Source organism: Bos javanicus, chromosome 8, assembly GCF_032452875.1.
Source record: "Bos javanicus breed banteng chromosome 8, ARS-OSU_banteng_1.0, whole genome shotgun sequence".
Lineage (NCBI taxonomy): Eukaryota > Metazoa > Chordata > Mammalia > Artiodactyla > Bovidae > Bos > Bos javanicus.
In genome coordinates, this window is record NC_083875.1 from 37115913 (window position 1) to 37143584 (window position 27672).

A 27672-nucleotide genomic window follows, 5' to 3' on the forward strand; every position below is an offset into this window, starting at 1 on the left:
ATGGTTGGACGGCATCACCAACTCAATGGACATGAGTTTGAGCAAGCTCCGGGAGTTGGTAAAGGACAGAGAAGCCTGACGTGCTGCAGTCCATAGGGTTGCAAAGAGGCGGACATGATTGACTGACTGAACAACAGCAACCACCCTAATGACAGAAAGCGAATATAACTAAAGAGCGTCTAGATGAAGGTGAAAGAGGACAGTGAAAAGCTGGCTTAAAACTCAACATTCTGCCCTATATCAACATGGATCAGCCATAGGTATACATATGTCCCCTTCCTCTTGAGTCTCCTCCCACCCCAATCGCACCCCTCTAGGTTGTCACAGAGCCCTGGTTTGAGTTCCCTAAGTCCTAAACTAGCACTATATTGTAATTATCCTTCAATGAAAATAAATACATGTTTAAAAGTAGGAAAAAAAACCTGCAGGAAAAATGTAAAATAAAACAAAACTCAACAGTCAAAAAACTAAGATCATGGTATCCAATCCCATTACTTCATACCAAATAGATAGGAGGAAAATACAAATATTGGCAGATTTTATTTTCTTGGGCTCCAAAATTACTATGGATGGTAACTGCAGCCATGAAATTTTAAAAAGTCTGCTCCTTGGAAGACAAACCTAGACAGCATATTAAAAAGCAGAGATATCACTTTGCCAACAAAGGTCCATATAGTCAAAGCTATGGTTTTACCAGAAGTCATGTATGGATGTGAAAGTTGGACCATCAAGAAGGCTGAGCACCAAAGAATTGATGCTCTTGAATTGTGGTGCTGGAGAAGACTCTTGAGAGGTCCTTGGACTGCAAGGAGATCAAACCAGTCAATCCTAAAGGAAAACAGTCCTGAATATTCATTGGAAGTACTGATGCTGAAGCTGAAGCTCCAATACTTTGGCCACCTGATACAAAGAGCCAACTCATTGGAAAAGATCCTGATGCTGGGAAAGATTTAGGGCAGGAGGAGAAGGGGGCGACGGAGGATGAGATAGTTGGATAGCATCAAGCTCAATGGACATGAGTTTCAGCAGACTCAGAGATAGTGAAGGTCAGGGAAGCCTGAAATGCTGCAATCTGTGGGATCACAAAGAGTCAAACACAACTTAGTGACTGAATAACAACAATGTGAATGGGGGCGAGAGGCACAGATATTCTATAGCACACATCAAAAAACAGAAGAAAATGAATATTAAGTTTTTAAATTAATAAATGGTTTAATAAGTGTTTGAATGGTTCAGTGAACTGATAAGCAGCAAAATTTGGTTTATTTAGAGAATAATATTTTTTGACATTATGGTTTTATTTATGAAAAGCTATGACTGTACTGATAGTCAAATGCTTTAATATCACTCTCATTTCAAGGACTCCATTGCCTTTGATCCTTCACTAAATAGTGGTCAGCAAAGAGAAAATGAAAGAAATTCATAAACCAGATAGTTTTGCCATTTGAAAATAGATATGACTAAATATTAGTTGAATGGGGAGAATGACACTATTATTCAAAGAGAAGAGAATCTTTGAGAATTATCTCTCCTGATTTTGGAAAAGCAAGTATTAAATCTGGTCTTTTAAAAAATCCCCAAAAGAGATATAATAGCCTACAGAATCAGTTTGGCATGTAATTTTTCTGTCCACTAAAATATATCCTAATATTTACCTGAAACTTTATTTCATTGTATTCTTCTTATTAAATGTATAGTCATGGTAACATTTCCTTTTTCCCAAGAACAGCATTAATTTGCATTATCTAATGTTAACATACTGTCCCCTCTTTACAGTAGAATCCTTTGCCCAAACGTACTAAATACTGATTTCCAAATATCATTTATTGTCTCTTCTAAGTCTTTCTTTGACTAAATAACCCTAGGCAGGCTTTCTCAAATACTATGTGGCAAATGCGTTTGGGTTCAATATTGCTGGGACTCTTTGGAGTATTGGTTTGTTAAATTTGGAATTCTGATGCCTTCCGCCATGCTGCCAGGCTCAATAAAGCTTTGTTAAATTGAAATGAGGTTTTGTTTTCATAAAGTTTTAGGCTGTTTAAAAATAAGCCAACCTAGACCACAGTATAGTTGATTATAAGGTTGGCTTACACGTGTTGAGTGCCCTTAATGTGCCAAACCATGTCCAAGATAAGCCATGTGGAAGTAAAAACGAAACAAGGAGAGCATTTCCCTAAAGCACAGTCAGTAGACCTGCTGGATCAAATCCTACGAGATATTTCCAATAATGAGTTACTCTTTTGAATACATTTAAATATGTTCTATCATGCCATCAACTTACTTTTAATAATTTGCCATGAAAGGGAGAAAATGAATGAATTCCACAGCATACATGTAACTATGGTCAACCCAGTCTTTCCATAATTTTGGAAAAAATGAAAGCTTACCACATAAAGGGATTCTCTTTGTGATAATAAAAAGAAATATCTCCCCTAAATTCAGCCAGGAATCTGAACTGTCTCTTTCAATTTGGGCCTCAAGTAGAGTTACAGGGTGATGTTTCTAAACCATAGCCTGGTTCTACTTTACTCCTTTTCTACTCTGATTCTAGTACATTCTCTCTTCACAGCAAGTTGGGGCCCAGGTCCATTAAAGGACTGTTTGGAATGTCACAACTACCTATTTGATGAACCAGGAGATATAAACACCCCTACATATTTAGTCAATACGGCTGATGGACTGGGGGAAGGACTGTTTTTCACTTTGGTGTTTTCATTGCCACTGACACCTCACCTCCCATCTAGAAAATCCTAAATACATATCTGCTAGGATTAATAATATATTCAATTTTTCACATTCAGAATGATTTCAGTGGTTTATAACAACAAACACAAAAAGCTGAGAACATGGTTAACTAATAATAAATATTCCCACTGGATACCTATTTGTGTTGGCCATTGGGTTCAGAGTTTCAGGTATAAGATTTCCAACCCTTATAATAAACCTGTCATGCAGGAGATAATCATTCCCATTTTATAGAAGAGGCCACAAGGCTTTGGTCCTGGAAACAGAGAAGCAGCTTACCGGTAAACAGTGAAACTGCCTGACCTTTCATGAATCAGTCCTGAAGGCCACTTGTAGTCACTTCAGAAGCAAATAAGAAAAGACGGACATCAGTATTTGTACTGTAACTCCCACCTTCTGTATAAGGGGAGCCTTCTGTACAGCACATGTTAACTCTCACACTCAGCTCGATGCATGAAACCTAAGAAGTAGTAACTCTCTAGATTATTCTCTGAGATTCTTCTCTCAGGGAAAAAAAAAAAAAACTGGTAGTGGGGAGGGTTATTGCCAAAGAAAACATTTCAAGAGAGGGAAACAGAGCTAGCTCATTTGTATTAGCTGGTTAGGAAAAAATATATATAATTTATATTATTTTTCTGTATCCGTTTCATTTTTTTCCTCACTAGACTTCTGACTCCCTCTCTAACCTTACAATGCGAAATTATTTGTTTAGTGTATGGCTAATAATGCAAGGCTTAAAGGAATATTTATCAGTAAGTCTAAGCCCTTAAATTTAGCCCTCAGGATGAAACCTATACAGTCTACTCAGAGAATGAGGTGGAGAAAAGAAGTGTTGCAGTCCTTGCACTGAAGGGAAGCCTGTGTTGCTGTTCAGAGGGCTCAGGCAACCCTTCTAATCCCACTGCTGAGACTGTACATGTGAATGTGCACATACATTAGAACATTTATTTTTTCATAAACTCCGCTTGCAAAATGTCTCTTGAGAATAAACACAGATGTTTAAATATATTGACTTTTTAAAAAGTTGCTTCTAGTTTTTGCAGTTTCACTTAAAACATTTTAGAGGGTTTTTTTTTAGTAAAGAGTAGGGCTAGAATACATTCTTTAAAATGAGTACAAGAACTATTTAAAGAGCTAAAAAATGTTCACAGTATTTACTCCTTATAGTAATGTTTTGCGGAATTTTTTTTTTTCCTAAAGAGGTCAGAGTCTAACTAAGCCAAAAATAGTTGCAGTTCTCAAACTTTAAAATAATCATTACAAATTTAAGTTTTCCTACATTTTAGGGATGGAGTGGATTTGTATATGGAAAGTCACTCAATAGTGGAGTCATTTTTCCAGAGATCACATAAAGGCTGGCTTATGGTTCTTTTCTTGTTTTCCTTTGTCTTACCTCACTAAAAGGTCTAAGGATAACCATTCTCCAGCTTTGAAACATAATTACATTGAATTGGGTTTGGTGAATTGTACAGAACTTCTAGTTCATTTTGTTGCATTAACTTGTGGTTTTGTACCCATCATAGTGGTATTTGTCCTCCTGGGATATGACCTGTTGGTTTTGATTTGAAAGGACTCGTATTCAGCTGAAACTCTTAAATCATGAGTTTTGAGTTTCTCTGTTGATTCCTAAACTCAGTACATTGTTGGCATCCCTTCAAATGTTCCAATAAGAGGCCTCCAGTTTCTTTTGTCTTTTGCAGCAAGACATCAACTTGACATCTATTTCATGGTTTAGAACAGATCCTCTAACTTCATTTTTGTGATTTTTTTTTTTTTTCTATCTGAATTAGGGTTACTTAAGTAATGTTGGCTCTATGAGGGTAGTAGCCTTTTCTAAGTTTGTCCAAGTACAACTTGGGTTTTAATGGATGTCTATGGCAACCCACTCCAGTACTCTTGCCTGAAAAATACCATGGATGGAAGAGCGTGGTAGGCTACAGTCCGTGGGGTCGCAAAGAGTCAGACACGACTGAGCGACTTTGCTTTCAGAGAAGACACAGATGTACCCAACCCTGGTCTTACTATATCAATATTCTCCTTAAAAAATTATCTTTCCCTTGTGTTATTTTTAAGTTAGAACATATGATAGAAATATGAAACAAGAATATTTTGTGCATCTATAAATGCAAGCCTTTAAAAACAACTTACTAAGATATAATTCTCCATTTTTATGGTGAACCACTTTTGTTCGTTTTTCTTGATATAGATAATGTTTGTGTGGGTCTCACAGTTGAGATGAAGGCACAGGAGCAGACCTTGAGAACGCAGTCTCTGCCTTCCTGTGTAACTGGACCTTTTCTTTCATCTTGTCTAGGAAACTGTGTAGAGGATTAACCCTCTCCCTTTTCACAAGTTCTGGTCTCTACACAGAAAGAGGCAGACTCTGAGCAGCAAATGCTTTAGTTGTGAAACAGAAAATTACAATGTTATTTACAGAATGGTAATAATATTTATATTCAACATAAAAGCAAATAATTACCTAGTAATTCTATTTACTGAGCCAAAAATCCAAGTACCTATGATAATGCCTCATTGCTTTTGTTTAAATCCAAAGATCATAATTTTCAAGTATTTTTCAAGTAGAAAATGTACTAATATAAAATAGTACTAGATTTGTTTACCTAGAGACATGCATTTTAATTGGCTTCAACTAAGAACTACTCCCATTTTTTTTCTTTTAATCTGAGATGGAAAGGGTAAATATATTCTGATGTATCGTCTTACTAGAAAATAGTGTTATCTTTGCTATTTTTCATTACACTTTTTAATGCCCAAAGGCACATTCAATAAATTCGAGGCATACAGCAGGTTTGGAATTATTCTTTGTTGCATATTAAATTAATTGCATTAAATACTTTTTACGTGCTTTTCTTGTCCAACTTCACATAATCACTGTAGATTATTGATCTAAAATGAATGGGTTTTAAATTATTTAAACTTTGCCACTGCTAGTGGGTTACCCTCGGAGACTTTTTAAAGAACAGACAGCTCTTTTCCCCCAGACTTTACATATTTCATTTGTTTTTGATATACATACCATTTATCTTGTATTAAAGAAAAATGCTGTGTTGTTTGTTATACTTTGACAGATTTACAAATTATTTCTACTTTTCTTTTAAACAAGCATATTTCGAGATAGCTCAAGATGAAATCGTTTGTGCCTTTTAAACCTTGATGGATGAACACTAACTATCTCACCATGTCATTTAAGTGCCTAAGTGTAATCTTTCTGAAGCGATTCTTAACGTCTATTGTAGAACAATTTTGTGTTTTCTTTTCAAGTCCTCTGAAGTTTCAAATACCTCTCTCCTTATTCTTCTTGGCGACAATCTGCAATTTATTTTTCTCCAGCAAAATTGAATCTGTTACTGCTTAGTATTCCTACCAGTTTGAAAAATGTGGTTTACATTGGCATCAGAGCAGTAATTTACATATATTGGGATAACAAGAATGCACGTCAGAAAAAGATCAACATAAAATGAAATGCAGAAAAGCTGTTTTCCTTCAACAGCAACTCAAAATAAAGCTAATAGAGAAATTGATGAGGCTCTGCCCTGAATGTGTCACTTGTTTCTTCTAGGTGAAGTGTGACCAGTATTGGCCCAGCAGAGGCACAGAAACCCATGGGCTGGTCCAAGTGACGCTGCTGGATACAGTGGAGCTGGCCACATATTGTGTTCGAACATTTGCACTTTACAAGGTTTGCTTCTTTTCCCCCTCTCTTTCCCCTTTCCATTATTTAAAGAAAGCTTCTTTTGAGAAATCAAATATTTCAAGGCTTTACTTAAATCTTGATTCTACTGGCAACAATGAAGAATGAAATGATTCTTCCATTATCGCTCGGCAGTTTTTCTCCTTGTCTAGTGATTTGTCAATAAACATGGAACTCTTGCTCTGAATGCAAGTTTCGGCAAATGAAGACTGGATGAAGAAGAACTAGTTCTTTCTGTAAAATATGACAGGAGCACTCCTGATAGTTAAACCTGAGAAATGGAATGCTTCTCACCTAGGAATTTTGTCTTCCTGAGCAAATATTTGTCATTTACAAATAGCTTGTAGTTATAACTCCAAAGAGTAGTTCTTCCCAAGGAATACAGGATAGGGGAAGGAATTAAGAGAACACATCTACATGTTACCTTTCCCATGTTATTACACATCATACAACTTGAGGCTAAGAACACAGAATCTCAATCACTGTTCTTACTTCACAGAATGGTTCAAGTGAGAAGAGAGAAGTAAGACAATTCCAGTTCACTGCCTGGCCTGATCATGGTGTTCCAGAACACCCAACACCTTTTCTGGCTTTCTTACGGAGAGTCAAAACCTGTAACCCTCCTGATGCAGGTCCCATGGTTGTACACTGCAGGTAAGAACCTCTGAGAGCATTTTCCTCACAGTCAGAGTGTTTGTGGGGAAACACAAAACCGAATGATTTCTCGCTGGATATTCTCTTTCTAACCTTTTGATACTCTGGGAGAGTAACTGGCTTTGTAAATGATACAGGGAGTATTTTTTGGTCAAATGAGGTCTATACTATCAATAGGAAGGATTTGATAGAGTGCATAGCTGACTCCCCAGCCCTGGGAGATAAAAGCAAATATGGTTCATGCTGTTTTCTCTTTGGAGAAAACATAAATACATTCTTTTGAAATATATATATATATATATATATATACAAATTATTGTTTGATAGATTCTTGTGGGCTGGGCTAATATAAACTTTTTACTATTTATAGGAAAAAATGCTGAACAAAATAACATTATAAACATACAAGCTTACAGAGACCATTTCTTACTGCTTGAAGATGCCTTCTGCATATTAGTATTATCAAGTCACATACAAAAATATTCTATTTTGAGTTTTAAATTTTTATTTAATAAAATATGTACAAAGACCTATAGATTGGAAGAAATTTTTTATGTACTCAAAAGTAATGAATCTGCATTTTTCTTAATGTATAATTTATTATTTTGTACTTAATTCTAACATTCTCTATATCACCACTCAGATTCTACTATAAATGTGTTCATACATTTTTAATACTAAACTGATTTCTTCCAGTTTTCTGAATTCCCCTGAAGTGCCATTACTAACAGATTATTAAAGATATCTGGTCAGTTGTTTATTGCTATATAAATTACAGTTCATGTAACTTCATAGTAGTCTTTTGTAACCCAAGTAATTCCAATACTTAGAAAATATATAAAAGAAGAAAAGAAGCATCTATCATAAACCACTTCTAACATGACTTAATACTATAACTTTCATTCACATCCCATATTATACTATAGCATAATATAGTAGATTCTAGAAATAAGGTCTGTTTTTATAAAAAGCTGGATACCATGGATAGGTCAGAATAAAAACAATAAAATTTACCTGACTAACTCATGCTAGAGGAGTGATGTTAAACAATGGCCTGGCAAATTCCAAATAAGATAATGTTTTATTTCTCTTTTCCAGCATTTTTACCCTAACAAAAACTGATAGTAATATTACTCTTTATTCATTGAGTATTTTACAAATTCCAAAGCACTACACCATGCTTTACTTTTACTGTTTGATGTTCTTAGCAACAGTATATCGGATCAAGAGACGAGAACACAGAGTTTGGTTCAAGTAAGATAGTTGAGAAGTTGGAGGTACGATCAGCCTCACCCTATAATCAACTTCTTACTCCTCTTTAACAAGAATAGGGGTCTTTGAAAATCTGCCGCTATGTTGAAGTTGGGTTTTTTTGGCATGATTCTTAAATACTATAAATTATTGCTATTAATTTGAGCGAATTATTATTAATTGAGCAAATGCTTTTATATCATGAAATCAGATTTCTGGTTGGTTTTAGCAGGCTGTCTGTGTGTTCTGTTACACAAACATCTTTGCAGACCTCAAAGAGCCATTGAAACTGGTTGCATAGTGCCCCTCCTTGGCACAAAATCAACTTAATTATGAAAACCACACATGAAACATTTGCAGATGGAGTTTGGCCGCAGGAGAGAAAACAGGAAGTTTGGCCTCACTCAAGAAGTGTTGCCTTCCTAAGTCTCCTGGCAAAGATGCAATTCACACAGATGCATACCTATATACACACAGGTGTATACACTTACACACACACAAAAAAAAACACATACATTTATATATACAAAATAATAGAAACGAGAATTAGAGAAACCTCACATGTATGATGGAGAAGGAAATGGCAACCCACTCCAGTGTTCTTGCCTGGAGAATCCCAGGGAAGGGGGAGCCTGGTGGGCTGCCATCTATGGGGTCGCACAGAGTCGGACACGACTGAAGCGACTTAGCTGCAGCAGCAGCAGCACATGTATGATAAGATATCTTGGCCTCTTGATTTAGACAGGCAGTGTCCACACAGCCAACTTCCAGAGCATCATGAATCTTTGACTTGGTTACCTGTATGTTAAAACCCGCAAGCATAATTTTTTTGATGGAGTGGCAGAGGATAGTCATTTCAAATAGCAACTGCTCCTGTGGTATTCCAGCAATGCTGGTTTAAAAAGCTTCTCTAGGCAGGAAGGAAACTGCAGAAAGTGACACTATCCATGTCGCAAAGGGATCCTGATTAGTTACCATGAGCACTGTTGCAAATAATCACAGAAAATACTCTGGAGTTTAAATACTGAACTTCATGATTTCTCTTATGATGGACTTGATTTTTTTTTTTTTTTTTACTAAATGATGAAGAAGTAGTAACAAACTCAAAGTAAGTCTAAGCGTTCTGCCACACAGATCCTGTGAGAAAGGAGAAATTTCTGAAAGAAGACTGGTGGCAGATAACAAAAATGGAATGGGACTGGAAAAGGAGAAAATTAATTTTCCTTAAATAGTTTTCTCTAAGCAATAAAAGTAGCAGGACTAAAAAATCACTATGAGTAAACTAAATTCTAATGATCAATAATAAAAAGGACTTATGAGAACAGACTAGTACAAGCAGAGACAAGACCTTAGAAGGTCTTAGAAATTTTAAAATTTAGATATTTTCCATCATAGAAATACCATCAGATATTTCACAGTGACAGAGAACACTTTAATGCTATGGCTTTAGAATCTTTGATAGTAATAAATATGTTTTCAAGAAAGACCAAAAAAACCATTGAACTCTTAAAATGAAGCTGTTAAGGATACATAGAAATTAATCCTGCCATTCTAAAGGCCTTTAAGATAAAGACTGAACTTCTTAGTATTACATTTATCATCGAGGCCAATCTCAGCCTCAGTGCCTCGTTGTTCACTCTCGCACCACACACCACTAGGTATACATTTCAAGCATAATACTCTCATCTCTGACTCTCAGCAAATGACTTTATCCACTCTAGCAGTTTACCTGTTTCCTTTTTCTACCTGATGATGTATATTCTTACTTCGTAATCTAACTTACATCTTACATAGTACTTCTGTGTTACGGCAAAGGCTGCAGACTGGCCTTGGATGATCCTGCTAATATACATGATAATTTTTTTTCTTAACTTTGAATTTGAATGTCTTTAAGCTGGCATGCACTGTCCAGTTTTCCAAACTGTTCCCACTCATTTTTTTTTTTAACACACAATTCAGTTTATCTATTTATAAGAACTGTTTCATCTTATAGACATTTGAGTTGAAACCCTGGAGAAGACTTTTAAGCTCATTCCCCACTCCTCTTCTCATAGGAAGAATTGAAGCTTTTATTCTCTGAGCTCTCATAAAACAGGTTCACACTTAGCTTATTCAGCTCTCTGTGTGCAGATCACATATGTCATGCAGTCACAGAGGGCATGGACTATATGGATTATGCATGACCGTATCTCAGCTTTTACATTGTAGAAGGTGCTAATAGTTGCTTGATGAAGTTAATTGGATTCCATATGGCATTTTTAGGAATATTTACAGAAAGAGTATGATAATTTCAAGGCTGGACTGTTTTCGGTTTTTTAACCGGAGACTATATTTTTGTCTCGTTATGTTGGAGTAACTTTTCAGAGCTTAATTAAGTTGCCTGTATCTTTCTAATACAGATTTCTGAATCCCCTTTTCTACTGCTGTATCCTTTATGTTCTTTCCCACATACCCTTTCATTCTTCAGTTAAATACAGACATAGATCTCTGCTTTTTTAGCCACAATAATAGTTAAGGATATTGAACCATTCATCCACATCAGATAATCTTTCCTCTAACTGGAGAGGCCTTTCTCTAAGTGCTTTATATGTGTTGCTGTATTTTTCTCCTTATCGTCTACAGAGGTAGGAATCCTGATTCTTCCATCACACTTATACAAAAAAAAAAAAAAAAAAAAACCCCACAAGGCAAGAAAAGTCAACTTAATTGTCTAAGCTCCTGCCACTCGTGGTGCCAGAGTCATTATGTGCCCCAGGGTTACCGGTCTTATAAATCACGTAACTTTTCCAGTTTATCCATTACTTGCTTGTTCTCAGCTTCTCCTTTGGCCAACCACGTGGAGGGCATTTCACTTTTAGACTCATCCTGATGACTTGGTCAGCAGGAGAAACTTCTTCCTTTCTGACTCCACATCACATTGAAATGCTAGCCTTTATTTCACTCTTTCTATGTGAAAGGTGATTGCTAGCAAATGAGTTTCTTCTACCACTTAATCTTTTTAACATAATCACAACAGTTACAAATCAGTGCGCCATTACTATTTTCCAAGTAATACTAAGCCCTCAGGTGTTCACTCATTTAATCTACTAAACAATATATTTTACCTGTGAGTCATATTTAAACACAGGGAATTATAGGTAATTTGCCCAGAATCAAGCAGCTCATAAACTAAGGCCATATTTCAAAGTCCATGACCTGCTTACCCACCATTATATCCAGTTCAGACTTTTTCTTGTTGAGTTTTCCTTAGTTCCTTATACTTAATGTCTTGTAGATATCTGTTGACCACATGGTTACCAGGTGGATATTTGCAATTATCTCTACAAATATCGTCTCAGTGTTAGAGACATGCCATATTTTTTTCCTTATTAATAAAATTTGGTTTCGAAAGAGACTAAGGAAGGGAAGTTTCAGGCTATTTCATGAAATTATACATTGCATTTAAGCATATCATATCATTTCAGTCATCCTCTTAGGAAATAAAGACACTTTCTTTTTTCCTTTTTCAGCCCTATTTGTGTTGTTTTTTTAGAATTGGTAGTTTATTTCTATTGGTATCAAAGGGATACAACAGCTGATTTTCTCTAAGTATTTGTTTCTTGTTAGTTGAATTCAGTTCAGTCAGTCGTGTCCGACTCTTTGCGACCCCATGGACTATAGCACACCAGGCCTCCCTGTCCATCACCAACTCCTGGAGTTTACACAAACTCATGTCCATTGAGTTGCTGATGCCATCCAACCATCTCATCCTCTGTCGTCCCCTTCTCCTCCCTACTTCAATCTTTCCCAGCATCAGGGTCTTTTCAAATGAGTCAGTTATTCACATCAGGTGGCCAAAGTATTGGAGTTTCAGCTTAAGCATCAGTCCTTCCAATGAATATTCAGCGCTGCTTTCCTTTAGGATGGACTGGTTGAATCTCCCTGCAGTCCAAGGGACACTAAAGAGTCTTCTCCAAAACAACAGTTCAAAACCATCAATTATTTGATGCTCTGCCTTCTTTATGGTCCAACGCTCACATCCATACATGACTATTGGAAAAACCATAGCTTTGACTAGATGGACCTTTGTCAGCAAAGTAATGTCTCTGCCTTTTAATATGCTATCTAGGTTGATCATAACTTTTCTTCCAAGGGAGCAAGCATCTTTTAATTTCATGGCTGCAGTCACCATCTGCAGTGATGTTGGAGCCAAAAATAAATAAATAAATAAAGCCTGTCACTGTTTCCACTGTTTCCCCATTTATTTGCCATGAAGTGATGGGACGAGATGCCATGATCTTGGTTTTCTGAATGTTGAATTTTAAGCCAAGTTTTTCACTCTCCTCTTTCACTTTCATCAAGAGGCTCTTTAGTTCTTCTTCACTTTCTGCCATAAGAGTCCTGTCATCTGCAAATCTGAGGTTATTGATATTTCTCCCAGCAATCTTGATTCCAGCTTGTGCTTCCTCCAGCCTAGCATTTCTCATGATGTACTCCGCATGTAAGTTAAATAAGCAAGGTGACAATCAATATTCAGCCTTGACATATACCTTTCCCAATTTAGTACCAGTTTTTTGTTCCATGTCCATTTCTAACTGTTGCTTCCTGACCTGCATACAAATGTCTCAAGAGGCAGGTCAGGTGGTCTGGTATTCCCATCACTTGAAGAATTTTCCAGAGTTTGTTGTGATCCACACAGTCAAAGGCTTTGGCGTAGTCAATAAAGCAGAAATAGATATTTTTTCTGGAACTCTCTTGCATTTTTGATGATCCAATAGATCTTCAAATTTGGCAATTTGATCTCTGGTTCTTCTGCCTTTTCTAAAACCAGCTTGAGCATCTGGAAGTTCATGGTTCATGCACTGTTGAAGCCTGGCTTGGAGAATTTTGAGCATTACTTTACTAGCGTGTGAGATTAGTAGAATTGTGCCATAGTTTGAACATTCTTTGGCATTGCCTTTCTTTGGAATGGGAATGAAAACTGAGCTTTTCCAGTCCTGTGGCCACTGCTGAGTTTTCCAAATTTGCTCACATGGTTAGTGCAGCACTTCCACAGCATCATCTTTGAGGATTTGAAATAGCTCAATTGGAATTCCATCACCTCCACTAGCTTTGTTCATAGTGATGCTTTCTAAGGCCCACTTGACTTCACATTCCAGGATGTCTGGCTCTAGGTGAGTGATCACACCATCGTGATTATCTGAGTCATGAAGATCTTTTTTGTACAGTTCTTCTGTGTATTCTTGCCACCTCTTCTTACTATCTTCTGCTTCTGGTAGGTCCATACCATTTCTGTCCTTTATGGTGCCCATCTTTGCATGAAATTTTCCCTTGGTATCGCTAAATTTAAGAGATCTCTAGTCTTTCCCATTCTATTTTTTCCTCTATTTCTTTGCATTGATCACTGAGGAAGGCTTTCTTATCTTTCCTTGCTATTCTTTGGAATTCTGCATTCAAATGGGTATATCTTTCCTTTTCTCCTTTGCCTTTTGCTTCTCTTCTTTTAAAGCTATTTGTAAGGCCTCCTCAGAGAACCATTTTGCCTTTTTGCAGTTCTTTTTCTTGGGGATGGTCTTGATTCATGCCTCCTGTACAATGCCATGAACCTATGTCCATAGTTCTTCAGACACTCTGTCTATCAGATCTAATCCCTTTAATCTGTCTGTCATTCCCACAGTATAATCGTAAGGAATTTGATTTAGGTCATACCTGAATGGTCTAGTGGTTTTCCCTACTTTCTTCAATTTAAATCTGAATTTGGCAATAAAGAGTTCATGATCTGAGCCACAGTCAACTCCCAGTCCTGTTTTTGCTGACTGTATAGAGCTTATCCATGTTTGGCTCCAAAGAATATAATCAATCTGATTTCTATATTGACCATCTGGTGATGTCCATGTGTAGAGTTTTCTCTTGTGTTGTTGGAAGAGGGTTTTTGCTATGAACAGTGTGTTCTGTTGGCAAAACTGTATTAGCCTTTGCCCTGCTTCATTCTGTACTCCAAGACCAAATTTGACTGTTACCCCAGGTATTTCTTGACTTCCTACTTTTGCATTCCAGAATAAATTGGGATGAAGCTATAATTTCATTGAGTCTACTTCAATTCTTGACTCATGATACTTACTCTGAGTCATAGTAACCCCTTTTAGGACCAAGGGAATATACTTTCTTCATAGGAGAAATGTATTCATTGATGAATAAATATGAAACAAGGTTAGACCAAGACCTTTCTGCATCTGTCTTTTAAATGAAACAGTTCCCAAAGAGAGTAAAATAGAACTTCTGAGAGTAATTTCAATCTTTCACATCATAGAATCAAACCAGTCTTCAAAACTGAAAGGAGCAGGAACTGTGGGCCAGATGTAGCTAATGTCCTGGAAGCATCAATGGGCCACAAAGGGTGACCCAGTAAAAATCAGATGACAAGTTGGGATTGGAACAGTTCCTCAGATCCAATCTTCATAATACTCTCTGACTTTATAGGTGAAAGCATGACCAAGAACTACTCAGGTCATATTCATAGCATAACCCTTTACTCCTAATTCCTGCCCAATATCGATTAAAAAAAAAAAAGCCTTGTCAAGGTCAAAGGATTTTAGAAAGTATTGCATATGAGCATAAAAATAAAAGACCTTGTAATCTAAAGGCACTAAGCATGCTATGGAAAATTATTTAATGCATTTTTAACCATTCATTCTAAATTTCATCCTTTATTCTTCCCAGTTTTCCATTCAAATATCTCTTTAGATCAAAGCCCATAAGTATTGCCAAAGCATGTGATAGTTTTGAGATGCTGACAAGTATGAACCATAGACCCATATTTTCCTTAAAGCTGGGATTCATTTTCACATATAAATTAAGTAATAAGAGACTCTAGCCTTCTACAGATGAAAGACTGGATTGTTAAAAGTACCAACATCTCTGGATAAGAAAATGGGTAGAGTATACAAATTTATGGAAACATTTTAAGGAGAGAAGAAATAATTATGCCATGTGGAAACTATTATGCCAGATTCTGTTCTTATATATCAATAATTCTGCATTAAAAAAGCAAATTTTTAGCTAATGAAACAACATGGTGATATAAAACAGGAGGCCAGATCCTCCAAACTGTGATGGCACAATCCTGTAAGAGAAAAACACCTTGCCTCCCTGAAGTAGTTTAAAAGTAAGTGAATCAAAAGAAAGCATTAAAGGAAATTATATAGTGGCCCCATGGATATAAAATTTAAAACACAAACTGAAGGAGTTTGGGGTACTGGCTATCTAAAATGGAAAATTTGCTTGAAAAGAAGCATTATAAAGGCAGTAGAGGAAAAGTAAGACCAATATTACAAGGAACTAACTTCAAAGTCATACATTAGGGTTTATAATATAAAAAATGCCTTCCAGGGCAACTGAGAAACTATCACCTTTCCATTCTCAGTCCATGCCCAAGAACAAACAAATCACTTTTATGTAGGCGTGTGACAATTTACAGAGCATCTCCCACTGTTTATTCAGTTTAATTCTAATAAGGAGAATGGTAGATTGCAATATTAATATCTACACAGATAAGGAAACTGAGACCGAACAGTCTTAATTTGCTAGAGTGACTTGCTGTATATCACATTTTTAACTAGTTAGTGGAAAATCTGGACAAGAACCAATGCTTTATGATTCCAGGTCTTCTCTTTGTTTGTACCTTAACTGCTGTTCTCTATTTTGCTCAATTTTTGTTACACATGAGAGCAGACTAGGCCCCAGCCAATAACAGAGGTGGCTTTTTAGCAGATCTGAAAGGCCCTTTGGAGGCAGCATTGCATGATGGTGAGTACTGTGCATTTGAAATCAGCTTCCTGAAGTTCAAATCTCAGCTGCTGCATTTACTACATCTATAACCTTCGGCAAGTTAATTAAGCTAAGACTTGACTTCTGTTCAGTAAAATGGGATGATGATAGTATGTCATTCATAGTATTGTCTATAAAAATTAAATAGGATGGTGTGTGTAAAGTGATAATTAGCCACCAACCTGCCTCTTTAGTCGTTTTGATGTTTGTATTATCATTAGAACACATTATGTGTTTTCAGTTCAGTTCAGTTCAGTCGCTCAGTCGTGTACCCTACATAAAATATGTGGTTATTTAAATTGACTTTATTATTATAAAACAACGAAGAATACTGTCAAACAACAAAAAAGAATATGAGCTTGACTTCTATGTACTTTGTGATCTAGATGAGTAGAAAATGAATGTGTATGTGTATTTACCTAGAAAGTGAGTAGCAACTAGAATATTTAATACTAAAATGCAGAAGTACTATAATAATTATTTCCTTGCACCAAAAAAATTTATTAGAACAGATTGTGACTATAAGACCAGTTTTCTCAATTCAACATTTTTGAGATTTGAGTCATGCAATTTTTGTTTTGAGGAACTGTCCTATTCATTGTAGGAGGTTTAGCAAGATCCCTGGCCTCTGCCCACTCCCTACAGATGCAACAACCAAATATTTCTTCAACCATTGCTGACTGTCCCCTTGGGGGTAAAGTCAATCCAATTGAGAACCATAGCTATATGACAGTGAAACTGATTTTTGATTGTAGCAGAATATATGCATCCAAGTGATAGCCCACATCAAAGCTTTAAATCTTGAAAACCCTTCTTTGAATGACTCTCTTATTTTAAGGTTTAGGAGAACTTCTCTCTGAGACTTACATTAAGAATCACGTTTTAACTTTTACAGAGAACTAGACTAATTACTTGAAAAATCATACAACAATACTCCCTACCTTGATCACCAACCATACAAACCAAGACTTGACTATAACTGTCTCTTGGTACTTTAAAAAAAAAAAAAAAAAGTAACCAATTCCAATATCACTAATTATCAGAGAAATGCAAGTCAAAATTACAATGAGGTATCACCTCACACCAGTCAGAATGGCCATCATTAAAAAAGTCTATAAACAATAAATGCTGGAGAGAGTGTAGAGAAATGGAAACATTCCTGTGCTGTTGGTGGGAATGTAAACTGGTATTGCCACTATGGAGAACAGTATGGAGGTTCCTTAAAAAAACTAAAAGCAGAACTACTATATGATCCAACAGTCCCACTTCTGGACATATATCCTGAGAAAATCATAAATCCAAAGAGGTACGTGCACCCCAGTGTTCACTGCAATACTATTTACTATAGCCAAGACATGGAAGCAACCTAAACATCCATTGACGGAGGAATGGATAAAGAAAATGTGGTACGTATAAACAGTGGAATATACTTAGCTTTAAAAAGAATGAAATAATGCCACTTGTAGCAACATGTATGGGCCAAGATACTATTATACTAAATAAAGTGAAGTAAGTCAGACAGAGTAATATATCATATGTCATATGTGGCATCTAATTTTTTTTAAAGTGATACAAATGAACTCATTTACAAAACACAAACAGACTTATAGATATTGAAAACACAGTTATGGTTATCAAAAGGGAAACATTGGGAGGAGGGATAAATCAGGAGCTTGGGATTTACATACACACAGAACTATATACGAGATAGATAACCAAAAAGGACCTACTGTTTAGCACAGGGAACTCTACTCAGTATGCTGTGATAACCTATATGAGAAAGGAATCTAAAAAAGAATGAATATATGTGTATGTATAACTGAATCGCTTTGCTGTACACCTGAAACTAACACAACTTTGTAAACCAACTATACCTCAATATTTTTTTTTTAATTCCACCTTCAAGGACAAAAATGTGCCACCATTAGGCAATTCAAAAGAACAGGTGATAGGCCCTCAACTCTGTTGCCAGAAAGGAGTTCCAAAAAATCTTTTACCCCATGGCAGCACTGCTGCAATAAATCTTCAGGCTCCGAAGGTGGCTACTTTTATGGGCTATGCTGATCTTTCTTGCTAAGATATCAGTCATATTGCTTCATGTCCATGCTTGGTATGAACGTCCTGCATTCTGGCAGTTCAAAACAGTAAGCCCTCGGAATGCTCTTAAGTGGCCTATGACTGTCCCCTTTTTTCAAAAATCTAATGGAAGCCAAAATAAAACATTAGGTGGATATTAGAAAAGTGAGTCATAATGTCAGACCCCCTGCTCAAACTTGCAAGTCCTGAAATCCCTTGCGCTTCTGTGGGGGTAGATATTTCTGGGACAGCATTCTATTTTTTAAATCATAGATTTTTATTGAAGATAAGCTTTTTTGTAAAATAATCAAATACTTTTATTATTTCCTATACCTTCTTCCAAGGGGACCTGAGAAGTCTCTCCTCATCTTACCTCCCTCTGTAATTCTCCTTCTCCCCTTCCAAGACAATCTTTTCTTTCAGTCCACTGAGAGAGGGTCAGTAGTTGAGACTTTTACTGGCCAAAGTGGAGCTTGTAGTGCCTATGGTTTCTGATATAAAAAGAATTAGATGAGATGGGGCAGGCTTAACTGTGGTTCCTTCATTTTAATGATAAAGGCTAAAGACCTTCTTGTTCAAATTTAATATTTTAAAGGAGAGGATTATTTGAGGCCAAGGCTTGAAGGTCACCTATCATCCCTTCCACCACATTCTTTTGCTCGGAGCAAGGCCAGCTTAGATTCATGGAGTGATGAAACAAGACTGTACTTCTTGAAGAAGAGAGAAGTAACAAGTAATGTGTGGCCTCATTTATCCCACCACTGAGTACTGCCTAGCCGAACCTTTTTTCTTGACTGATGGAGCTCTTCTCTCTCCTCTTACCTCTCACAAGCTTGGCTAAGTCCACTGTGGATTTCCCTCCTGAGGCTGGATAGGAGGGAAAAATGTACTCCCTCCCTCTACCCCCAATTCCTGTCCATCCTAAAATACAGAGGTTTTTAAATATATGAAGTCGTTTTTTGCTTTTTTTTTTTAAGTGGAGGAAAAGTCAGTGTAATTTGTTTCACAACTGCAACTGATTATTTTTGCTGAGATATCAGCTTGTGTGGTGGGAGAAACTCATACTCTTGACTCCCATTTCATCATGCCTCAAAAATATTTCCCTTACATCTTCCTGTAATTTAGGATTTATTTGAGTTAACAGGCTTCTCCTTAAATTCAAAAATTAAGGGAGCATTATTTACTCACAGTGAATCATAGATCTAGAAAGAATATTTCAAGCCTCCCAGACACTCCCCACTCCTTTCTCTCTCTGCCTCCTTCCTCTCTCTCTCTCTCTTCCCACCCTCCTTCCCTCCCCACTTCTCTTTAATTTCAGAGATAGGAAAATAAAATGACCTCTAAGAAGGCTGACAACTTTCCCACAGATTCTTACTGGACTCAAGTCTACCAAGGGCTAATCCAGTATGTTTCCCACTGCATTATGGTCCTTTTAATTGTATACAAATCAACTTAATTAAGGACTCCCCAGCTTATTTTCTAGCTGAATTAGGAACATAATCAGAAAGCACCTGTATAACCTATGTAATGGCAAGGAGGCGCTATGGTGAGAACTAAGATGATCAGAGTAGATAACTTGGATGCGTTAACAGTTCATTAAGTATCACACATCTTCAAGGTTGTGACTGATTTAAAGAAGGGGCAAATGCATAACTGGGGAGTACCTGAATGTGCTCGGGACCCAGGTGGTCAGTAAGGCCAGAGCAGCAGAAAATAGTAGAGGGAGGCCAAGAGAGAGAAGAGACTGTCAGAGAGAAGCTCATCCAGCTATGAAGTGAGGTCTGGAGCCGTGATGGTGGAAATCACTTCAGGCCACTGAGACTGGCTTTGCATGCTGTCTTGGCAGCCCTGCTTTGGTTTGCAGTGGCTGCCTCGTGTATGTGCTACTCCCACTGGAGCTCTCGCTTGGCTATGCCCGTGGCTGTAGTATGAGCTTTTATAGTGGCCATATGCCTGGGAGGCTCCTCATCTACAATTTCCTCATTCCAGGCTCCAGCCAAGTACAGCAGATGCTATTGTTACCTCTTCTATTGAATAAAGTAGGAAGCAAAGAGAGAAAGAAATTTGTCAATATTGTTTTTCTGCTGGAACTGAAATAAAAACTGTGTGTGGTATATTGTCCAATAGCAGCCCATGTGTCAAATCCCCATTTTGTGTAACACACTTACAGAAGATAAGAATCTGCCCTTATGTTTCTTAACATAATGTAAATGACCTTCCTCCTTCTACTGTAGATGTGTTACAATTATAGCCATTCAGGCTCCTCAGCTTGGATCTGTGCAGTTGCTTGCATTTGCAAAGCCTTTGCCTCTGACCGTGCCATCTGCTGGGATCACTCATGTTTCCTTAACACACTCATGGGGTTTGTTGTATGCCTGAAATCTAACTGTGCAAAACTCTGAAATCTTCCATATAAATAAACAAATGTTTAGCAAGTATTTTTAAACCTTTGCTTGATAAGTAGCATTAACAAGGTACATTTGCATTTCTAAAGTCAGTACAGCTGCTGAGAGAATTTCTTGTTGCAGAAACATGAAGTGACACCAAAATCAGAAGAGAATCCCTTTTGAAATAAAAGCTTGCATGGAGAAATGCTCTCTGTGCTATAGACAAGCCAAACGACAGTAAATTAAGCTAACGGAAAGGCCCTCGTTTGGAATAGGACATATCAGTTGGGGGTGGGAGGATAGTCTTAAGACTCTATGTCACTGGACCCCCACCACATGCGAGTATTAAACCTTTCTGTCAGCCTGAATATGAAACGGATGGGCCTGCAAAACTCCTGTCGATGTCCTGTACAATTATTACTCTGCTCTCAGCAGCCTAGTTAGGTGTAATGTGAATTTCTTTCACAGAATGGGATAAGAAGAAACCCTCAAATATAACACAAAATACAGGTTCATTTTGCCAATCTATGAAATAAGTAAGAAAGCAGACAAAAAGGGCATTTAATTTCTTCCAGAAGTGCTACCTGATTTTTTGCCATTGTCTCCTGTTTTTCTATTTTCTGTTTTTTTTTTCTCCTCTTGAATCCATAACTACCCCCAGATTTGTATGTAAGAGATGCAGGTTGGAGTTCCTTTTGCTATCTGTATTTTTTGACCTAACTGCTGTGGTTTCTGGCCATAAAGAGCAGCGCTAAGTGGTCACCACTAAGGTCATTAGGTCCTTCATGCTACTGAGGTAGGACTGTTACTGAGATTTGCCCTACATTCTACTGCCTGCTTGAAAACATATTTGAAGAGTTTGAGTACACTATCCATTAAGATGAGATTCAGGTTGGCTATTATAAGTGAATACAGAAAGTAAATATACAAAAGATGCAGCCTCAGTAGGTCACTGTGCTAAGCCTCTAAATTTTATCCAGAGCCAGGGCTGTTAGATTGTAATGTAGACAAAGGTAGGCCATGAATCATCTCAAAATATGAGGTAGGTTTCATATACATCCTGGAACCCCAGATGTCAACTCTTCCTAAAGTAATTCATTCATAGCAGCAAATTTAAAAGTGCAAAGTAACAAATGAAGGCCCTGGAGCTGAATGCTTTCTTGGTAAGTGTGTGCTACTAAGAAAAACCAGAATTCAATGACTTTCACCACACGTTTAGCTTTTAGGCTAAGAAATGGAAATGGTGTACACAGAAAATTAAGAGATATTCTAATGCCCTGAAACTTTCAGATCGCATACAATCTCTTACCTGAGTTTCTACTTCTCTAAGAAGGTGGAAAACAATCTAGTAATTTGCCAAAGACATCTTATCTACAAGGGAAAACTGCATAAAATTTGGTATATTAAATGCTTATTTACTCACAGTTATGATGATGAGAAGCAGGAGGAGGAGGAATGTTGGTCTTATGGAAACCATAGTAACAAGTTTTATCTGACTGCCTTCAAATTTAGAGCCAACTTGGTTCACAGGTGATCAGTCATTCTAGGGAAAAACAAATACTGTATGATCTCTCTCATATGTCAAAAACAAAACACCACAATTTCATAGATAACCAGAACAGATAGGTGGTTGCCAGAAGGGGTGGGGGTAGAAGTTTGAGAAGTGGATGAAGGGGGTCAAAAGGTTCAAAAAATAAATGTAAGTGTTAAACTTTGTCGACCTACATCCAACTCCAATTCTAATCAATTGAACAGAGAGCCTTGCTAAGTCTGGACCTGTGCTCACCACTTATATTTGAAAAACCATAACCAATCATGTTGCAAACCACAAAAATTCTTTATAACCTATGGTTAACATTTCATCCCTTCTTTGTGTGTCTGGAAATGATTGACCGGGCTTCAGACTATTTTCTCTGATGTACTGCAGCCTGAAATCCAATTGTTATCTTGGTTCAATTAAACTCAAACTTATTGGTTTGTAGGACACAATAGTAAAGCCCAAGCTTAGCAAAACCTTTTCAGAATTCAGTAAGAAACTCTCTGAATGCAGTCTGGTTACCAGAGCTATGTATGCATACCTCTGTTGTTGTGTTTATATTTCCTGAAGGCTTAGGAATAAATACATTTTTAAAAAATCTGAGATGACAGTTCTGCATGGATGTCATATTAATAGTGAATCTTTGTGGCATATATAATGTACAAAGGTACAATTCCTAAGATGGTCATCATGCCCTTTTCTGGATTCTCTGCCTATATTTCATAGAGATAATCTTATCAAGGAGCATTTCTAGAATGGTCACTTAGCTCATATGTCCTTTTAAAGGTACATCACATCACAATTTGGCTGTAGCATTAAAAACTTAGGTACAGTCTTAGCTATTAGAACTAGATTAATGGTTATAAGCAACATCTTTTTTTGTTGTTGTTATTTCTCTCCCTTAGGGATCCTATATTTTTGGGGGGAGCTTTATATTAGGGGGATAAAAAGGGGATATTTTCTTACTCTTTTTTAGTTTGGATGTTTCCAACTTACCCAAGAGTAGAGAGAATGTATAATGAACCCTCAAGCACCTATCACCCAGCTTCAGTTATCAACATTTCAGGCAGTGTTTATTAAATGGCAGTTCATTTTCTGTTTTTTTAAAGGAAACTCATTACATAACTGCCATTCAACATTTGAGGTTTTAATAACCTGAGCAGCCTTATCTCAGGCAAATGCTCAAATTCCGTGGACAGATTTATGTAAGGGGCACTCATTACCACTTCCTCAGCTTCATTTTAAGTACTCCTGGACTACATCTCTTATACTAGTATAATCTGTTATTCACTCTGCTTCTCTAAGTCTAGAGTCATATGGCATCAAGTTTTAAAGTGATTCCAGACTATGAAAACCATGTCCCTCCATGAAAAACTTGTTCCCAAAACTATCGTTAGCAAATTTTAGCTTGCAGACATTTTTTTTAAGAGTTTTTATTTTGAAATTAATTTTTTTAAAGGCTCAGTCCATCCTAGGCCCTACCACTGATATTTAACATCTATGCTTTATACTCCCCTGACTAAATCTGACTTCTTTTGATCTATGAGAGTAGAGCTGAATTCAGAAATGATTAGCTACCTTATTTAGAAAAAATAAAACAGAAGAGAACTATAAATAGCAGTTTTATAAATCCAAATTTTGACCAGTTCCCAAAGAATTATTGGCATATATAATCTGAAAAATGATTTTCACACTCAATCTGGGTTCTATGAGAAGTCTGAATAGAGTCTACAGAAACAGAATTATGATTTGAACATAAAAAAGCCAGTCACTCAGAAAATTCAAGAAACCTCATCAAGGTATGTGCACTCTGAACCCTGATTTATTACCAGATGTTATGTAGAAGATATTTTCAATAGTCAAATTAGCATGGGTTAAACTAAGTTAAACTGTTTTACAACCGAGTTTCTCAACCCTATAAAATATAATTTCTATTGAGAATTTCCAAGAGGGGATTTCTGAAACCTATTTAGATATGGAACTCTTCCCCTTCCCCTTGGATTTTCTCAAAGTATTCTAGGAAATGCTATCATAAGAGATAATTTGGCTCAGTGATAAAATAGGACCATGGACATTAAGAGTAATTGTCTAATAAATCAGTAAATGCAATGTATAGATAAATATAAGAAATATTTATTAAAACTAAACAATGCAAAGATTCAAACTGTTGAATATGGAGATGAAACAATGTGTCATCTTCCTCAAACAGCTTATAATAACCTATGGGGAAGATGCCTAAAACAATCAAGCCCATTCACAAGAAACCTTGATATACATATACATATACATATATATATATATATATAAAATATATATCCAGTTAAGACTCAGTCATTTAGATAAAGCTTCATTAAGACAAAGAAGCCTAAGATATTACATATTCAGTTATTAACTTCAAATGCATAATTATATATTGTATTAGTTCATTCATTTTTACATTTAGGACTAAGAACTTTGAGTATGACATGGTTACTAGACTAACACTTTCACTTTCAAGAACTTTGAGTGTGACATACGGTTAGTATATTTAATATAGTCTATTTAATATAGACAATATTCAATAACTTTTCAACAACTTACATATTAGAATTCTTCTAGATTTTTTATAAACTATTTTCCATTTATTTATAGATATCTTACCAATGCCTATCTCAACTGTACTTTTAAGGGAACAATAGAATGTCTTCCCAAAGCAGTTAATTTACCTGTCATAAAAACAACTCTTCTTTTTTATCAATAATCAAAATAAGATATTTTGTAAATATCTTATTAGTTTCTTTAATATATATTATTTCACTAAAATAACGGACTGTTTTGGAATAAACACCATGGCATCAAAAAAGAATATAGCTATCCTAGAGGACAGCCTTTGGCTGTCTTTGGCTGTCTTTGACAGTCTTTGGCTGACCTGGTGCAGTGAGTGCTAGACTGGGGCTTTTTGGGGGAAAGGGGAATTTGTGTGGCTTGGTTGGCAAATGGAGATCAAATAAGAAGATGTATACAGATATCTACATGCATATATTAATATGAGTTAATTAGTAGTAAGCCATATGCACATATTAAGGAACAAGTGAAGGAACAAACAATGATCACTACTTGTGATAAGGAAAATGTTTTGCATTTCTACCAAATTTGCAGATGATGCTAACGTTGCTGATCATGGGACTGCACTTTGAGAACCACTGGATTGTATCATCTTTAATGTCCCTTCCAGGTCTCAACTCTGATTCCATTGTATATGACTGTTTTTCCCCCCTCAGAGGATAGAAATCTGGAAATGAAATGGAATATTAGTTTCACAAATTCATAGTGTTAAATCTTTAGTATAACCATTCAAGAATAGGAAGGTTGCATATCTACTCTGACATTATTAGGCCAATTGATTTCAAATATTCAACTCTAGGTATTTAATTCACAGGAAAAGGAAGTAAGGAAATTAACATTTATCAAGAATTAGTTTAAAGACATTTTGCTAACAGTAGCCTTATAGGAGGAGCTACAGATGAGAAAACTAAGGCTCAGGGAAGATAAATAACCAAATACTATTTCTCTACAGTTGGAAAAGCCATTTGCCAAACTGACTCCTCACAAAACAAAAATCACAACAGATTACTTTCCCTATCATACTTAAGTGAAAATAAAGAAGTTGTTTTTGTTTTTTTTTCAATTCAACCAATACTTTATGTTTAAATTATTTTAACCAGTAAAAAGTGAACCTTCAAGGGGAAAAAGAAATGGCGTTTCAAATGTGGTATTTACTTTTATGGGCAAAAACTCAGTTTCTTCCACAGACTGTAGTATCCAAATCTAACAGCTGTGAGGTGAGAAATGGTGCCTAGGAGTTCACCATTGCATCCCTCTTTCCTGGAGCTATGTCCACATGAAACAGACACTCAGGAGGTATTCAACGGATAAGTGGACATTGAGTGAGAATGTCAGTATCCAAAGCAATTCCATGAGCAAAGCCACACAAGAATGTGAAATGATATAATCTCTTACATAGGTAAAAAAAATACTAAGAAAGCGTAGTGGCAGTATTTTTAAATGCCAAATAAAATGTTGTCCATTGTTACTGGGGGAGAGGCTGGGAATAGGCTATGGGGTCAATTTTTGTGGGTACCCAGCCCCACAGCTTACTTTACATTCACCGTAAGGCTTTGTAAATATTGACTCTGGGGGTTGCACTCTAATTAGCATCATGTCTGGTGTTCATGGAAATGTATGCTGCATCCTGGAGAGTTATCGGGTTAATCAGCATCCCGTTCCCAATATCTTCCTCCCTATATGAGGTAGATTAAGTCTGAAAAGAGAAGCACTTATTGCTTCCAGAAAGGGAAAGCACCATATAGTGTCCCTGATGTTAAGAAAAAGCTCATTTCCCCTGAATGGGTTCCTTACTAAGGAGCAGTTTGCTCATCCCTCATCATCACATTCCCTCCGTCTCCAGAACCAACAGACAGGAAATAAAACGAGCTATTGCTCTTCTCAAATGCAGTATATTTGCAGCTTATATGGTCTCTACTGAAACCAGCCCTTGCTTTTCCCCTCTTCAGGGGATTCCAGTCCACTAAGGACGGCAGCTTGGGGTCCCCAAATTGGCCTAGATTTCATGAGCGAGGCTGCCGAGGCGTTTGATGGAATGAACATTGCCAAGCTGTTCGTGCACCTCTTGGGGAGCTGCTAAAACGGGGCATTGCCTTTGAACAGAATCTTCCAGAGGAAATAGCTCTGATTTCAACAAACTTGTATTCCTCTTCTGGTAAACTTAAAGGAAAGCAGTTTGTCCACAGCAGTGATTGGAGAGCAAGGAAAAGAGTTGGTAGTTCCCAGAAACTCTCCCCTGCAGAAATAGGATTATCTCCACAGCGGCTTCCCTGGTAGCTCAGTGGTAAAGAATCTACCTGCCAACGCAGGAGACGCACAGATGCAGGTTGGGAAGATCCCTTGGAGTAAGGAATGGCAACTCACTCCAGTATTCTTGCCTGGAAAACCCCATGGACAGAGGAGCCTGGTGGGCTGTACTACAGTCCATGGGGTCGCCAAGAGTTGGATGTGACTTAGCAACTGAACGACAACAAAAGTGATCTCACAGCACGTTTGATTCCTCAGGATGGGCACTGACTATGGCAGACTTCTTAGTTCTGTGTAGAGAGTCTGATAGATAGATATCCCTGAGCTAATCCTTTAGTACATTAAATGCCCTGTCAGTTACTCAAATGTAGTCATTTATAAGTTTCCTTAATAAAAGGATAAATTTTCAGATGCTGCCACTCATCATCCCTATATTTGAATGCTTGTGAATATTCCTATATAATTATATTTAATACTCTAAACTGTAAATGCTATAATTTCCTTTGACCTATGTTGCAGTTAGAGATATTACTTGATCAGTGCTCTCAATGATTCATTTTACGTGAACGTCTTTAGTTAATTGGTTATTTTTTTTTCCTGCCTGTGTTTATATGTAATATACACTATAGGGAAAAAGAAATCAGTCTGCTCAC

The 27672-nt window shown here is 36.7% G+C and overlaps 1 protein-coding gene across 13 annotated transcripts in view; it reads left to right on the plus strand.

Moving 5' to 3' along the window:
- Positions 1-27672, plus strand: part of PTPRD (protein tyrosine phosphatase receptor type D) — a 2538842-nt gene that overhangs the window by 2482435 nt on the left and 28735 nt on the right. For all 13 annotated transcript variants that reach the window (XM_061425298.1, XM_061425300.1, XM_061425301.1 and 10 more), the window contains 2 exons: positions 6326-6445; positions 6957-7111. In XM_061425298.1, the coding sequence (XP_061281282.1) occupies positions 6326-6445; positions 6957-7111 (275 nt within the window). The remainder of the gene's footprint in view (positions 1-6325; positions 6446-6956; positions 7112-27672) is intronic.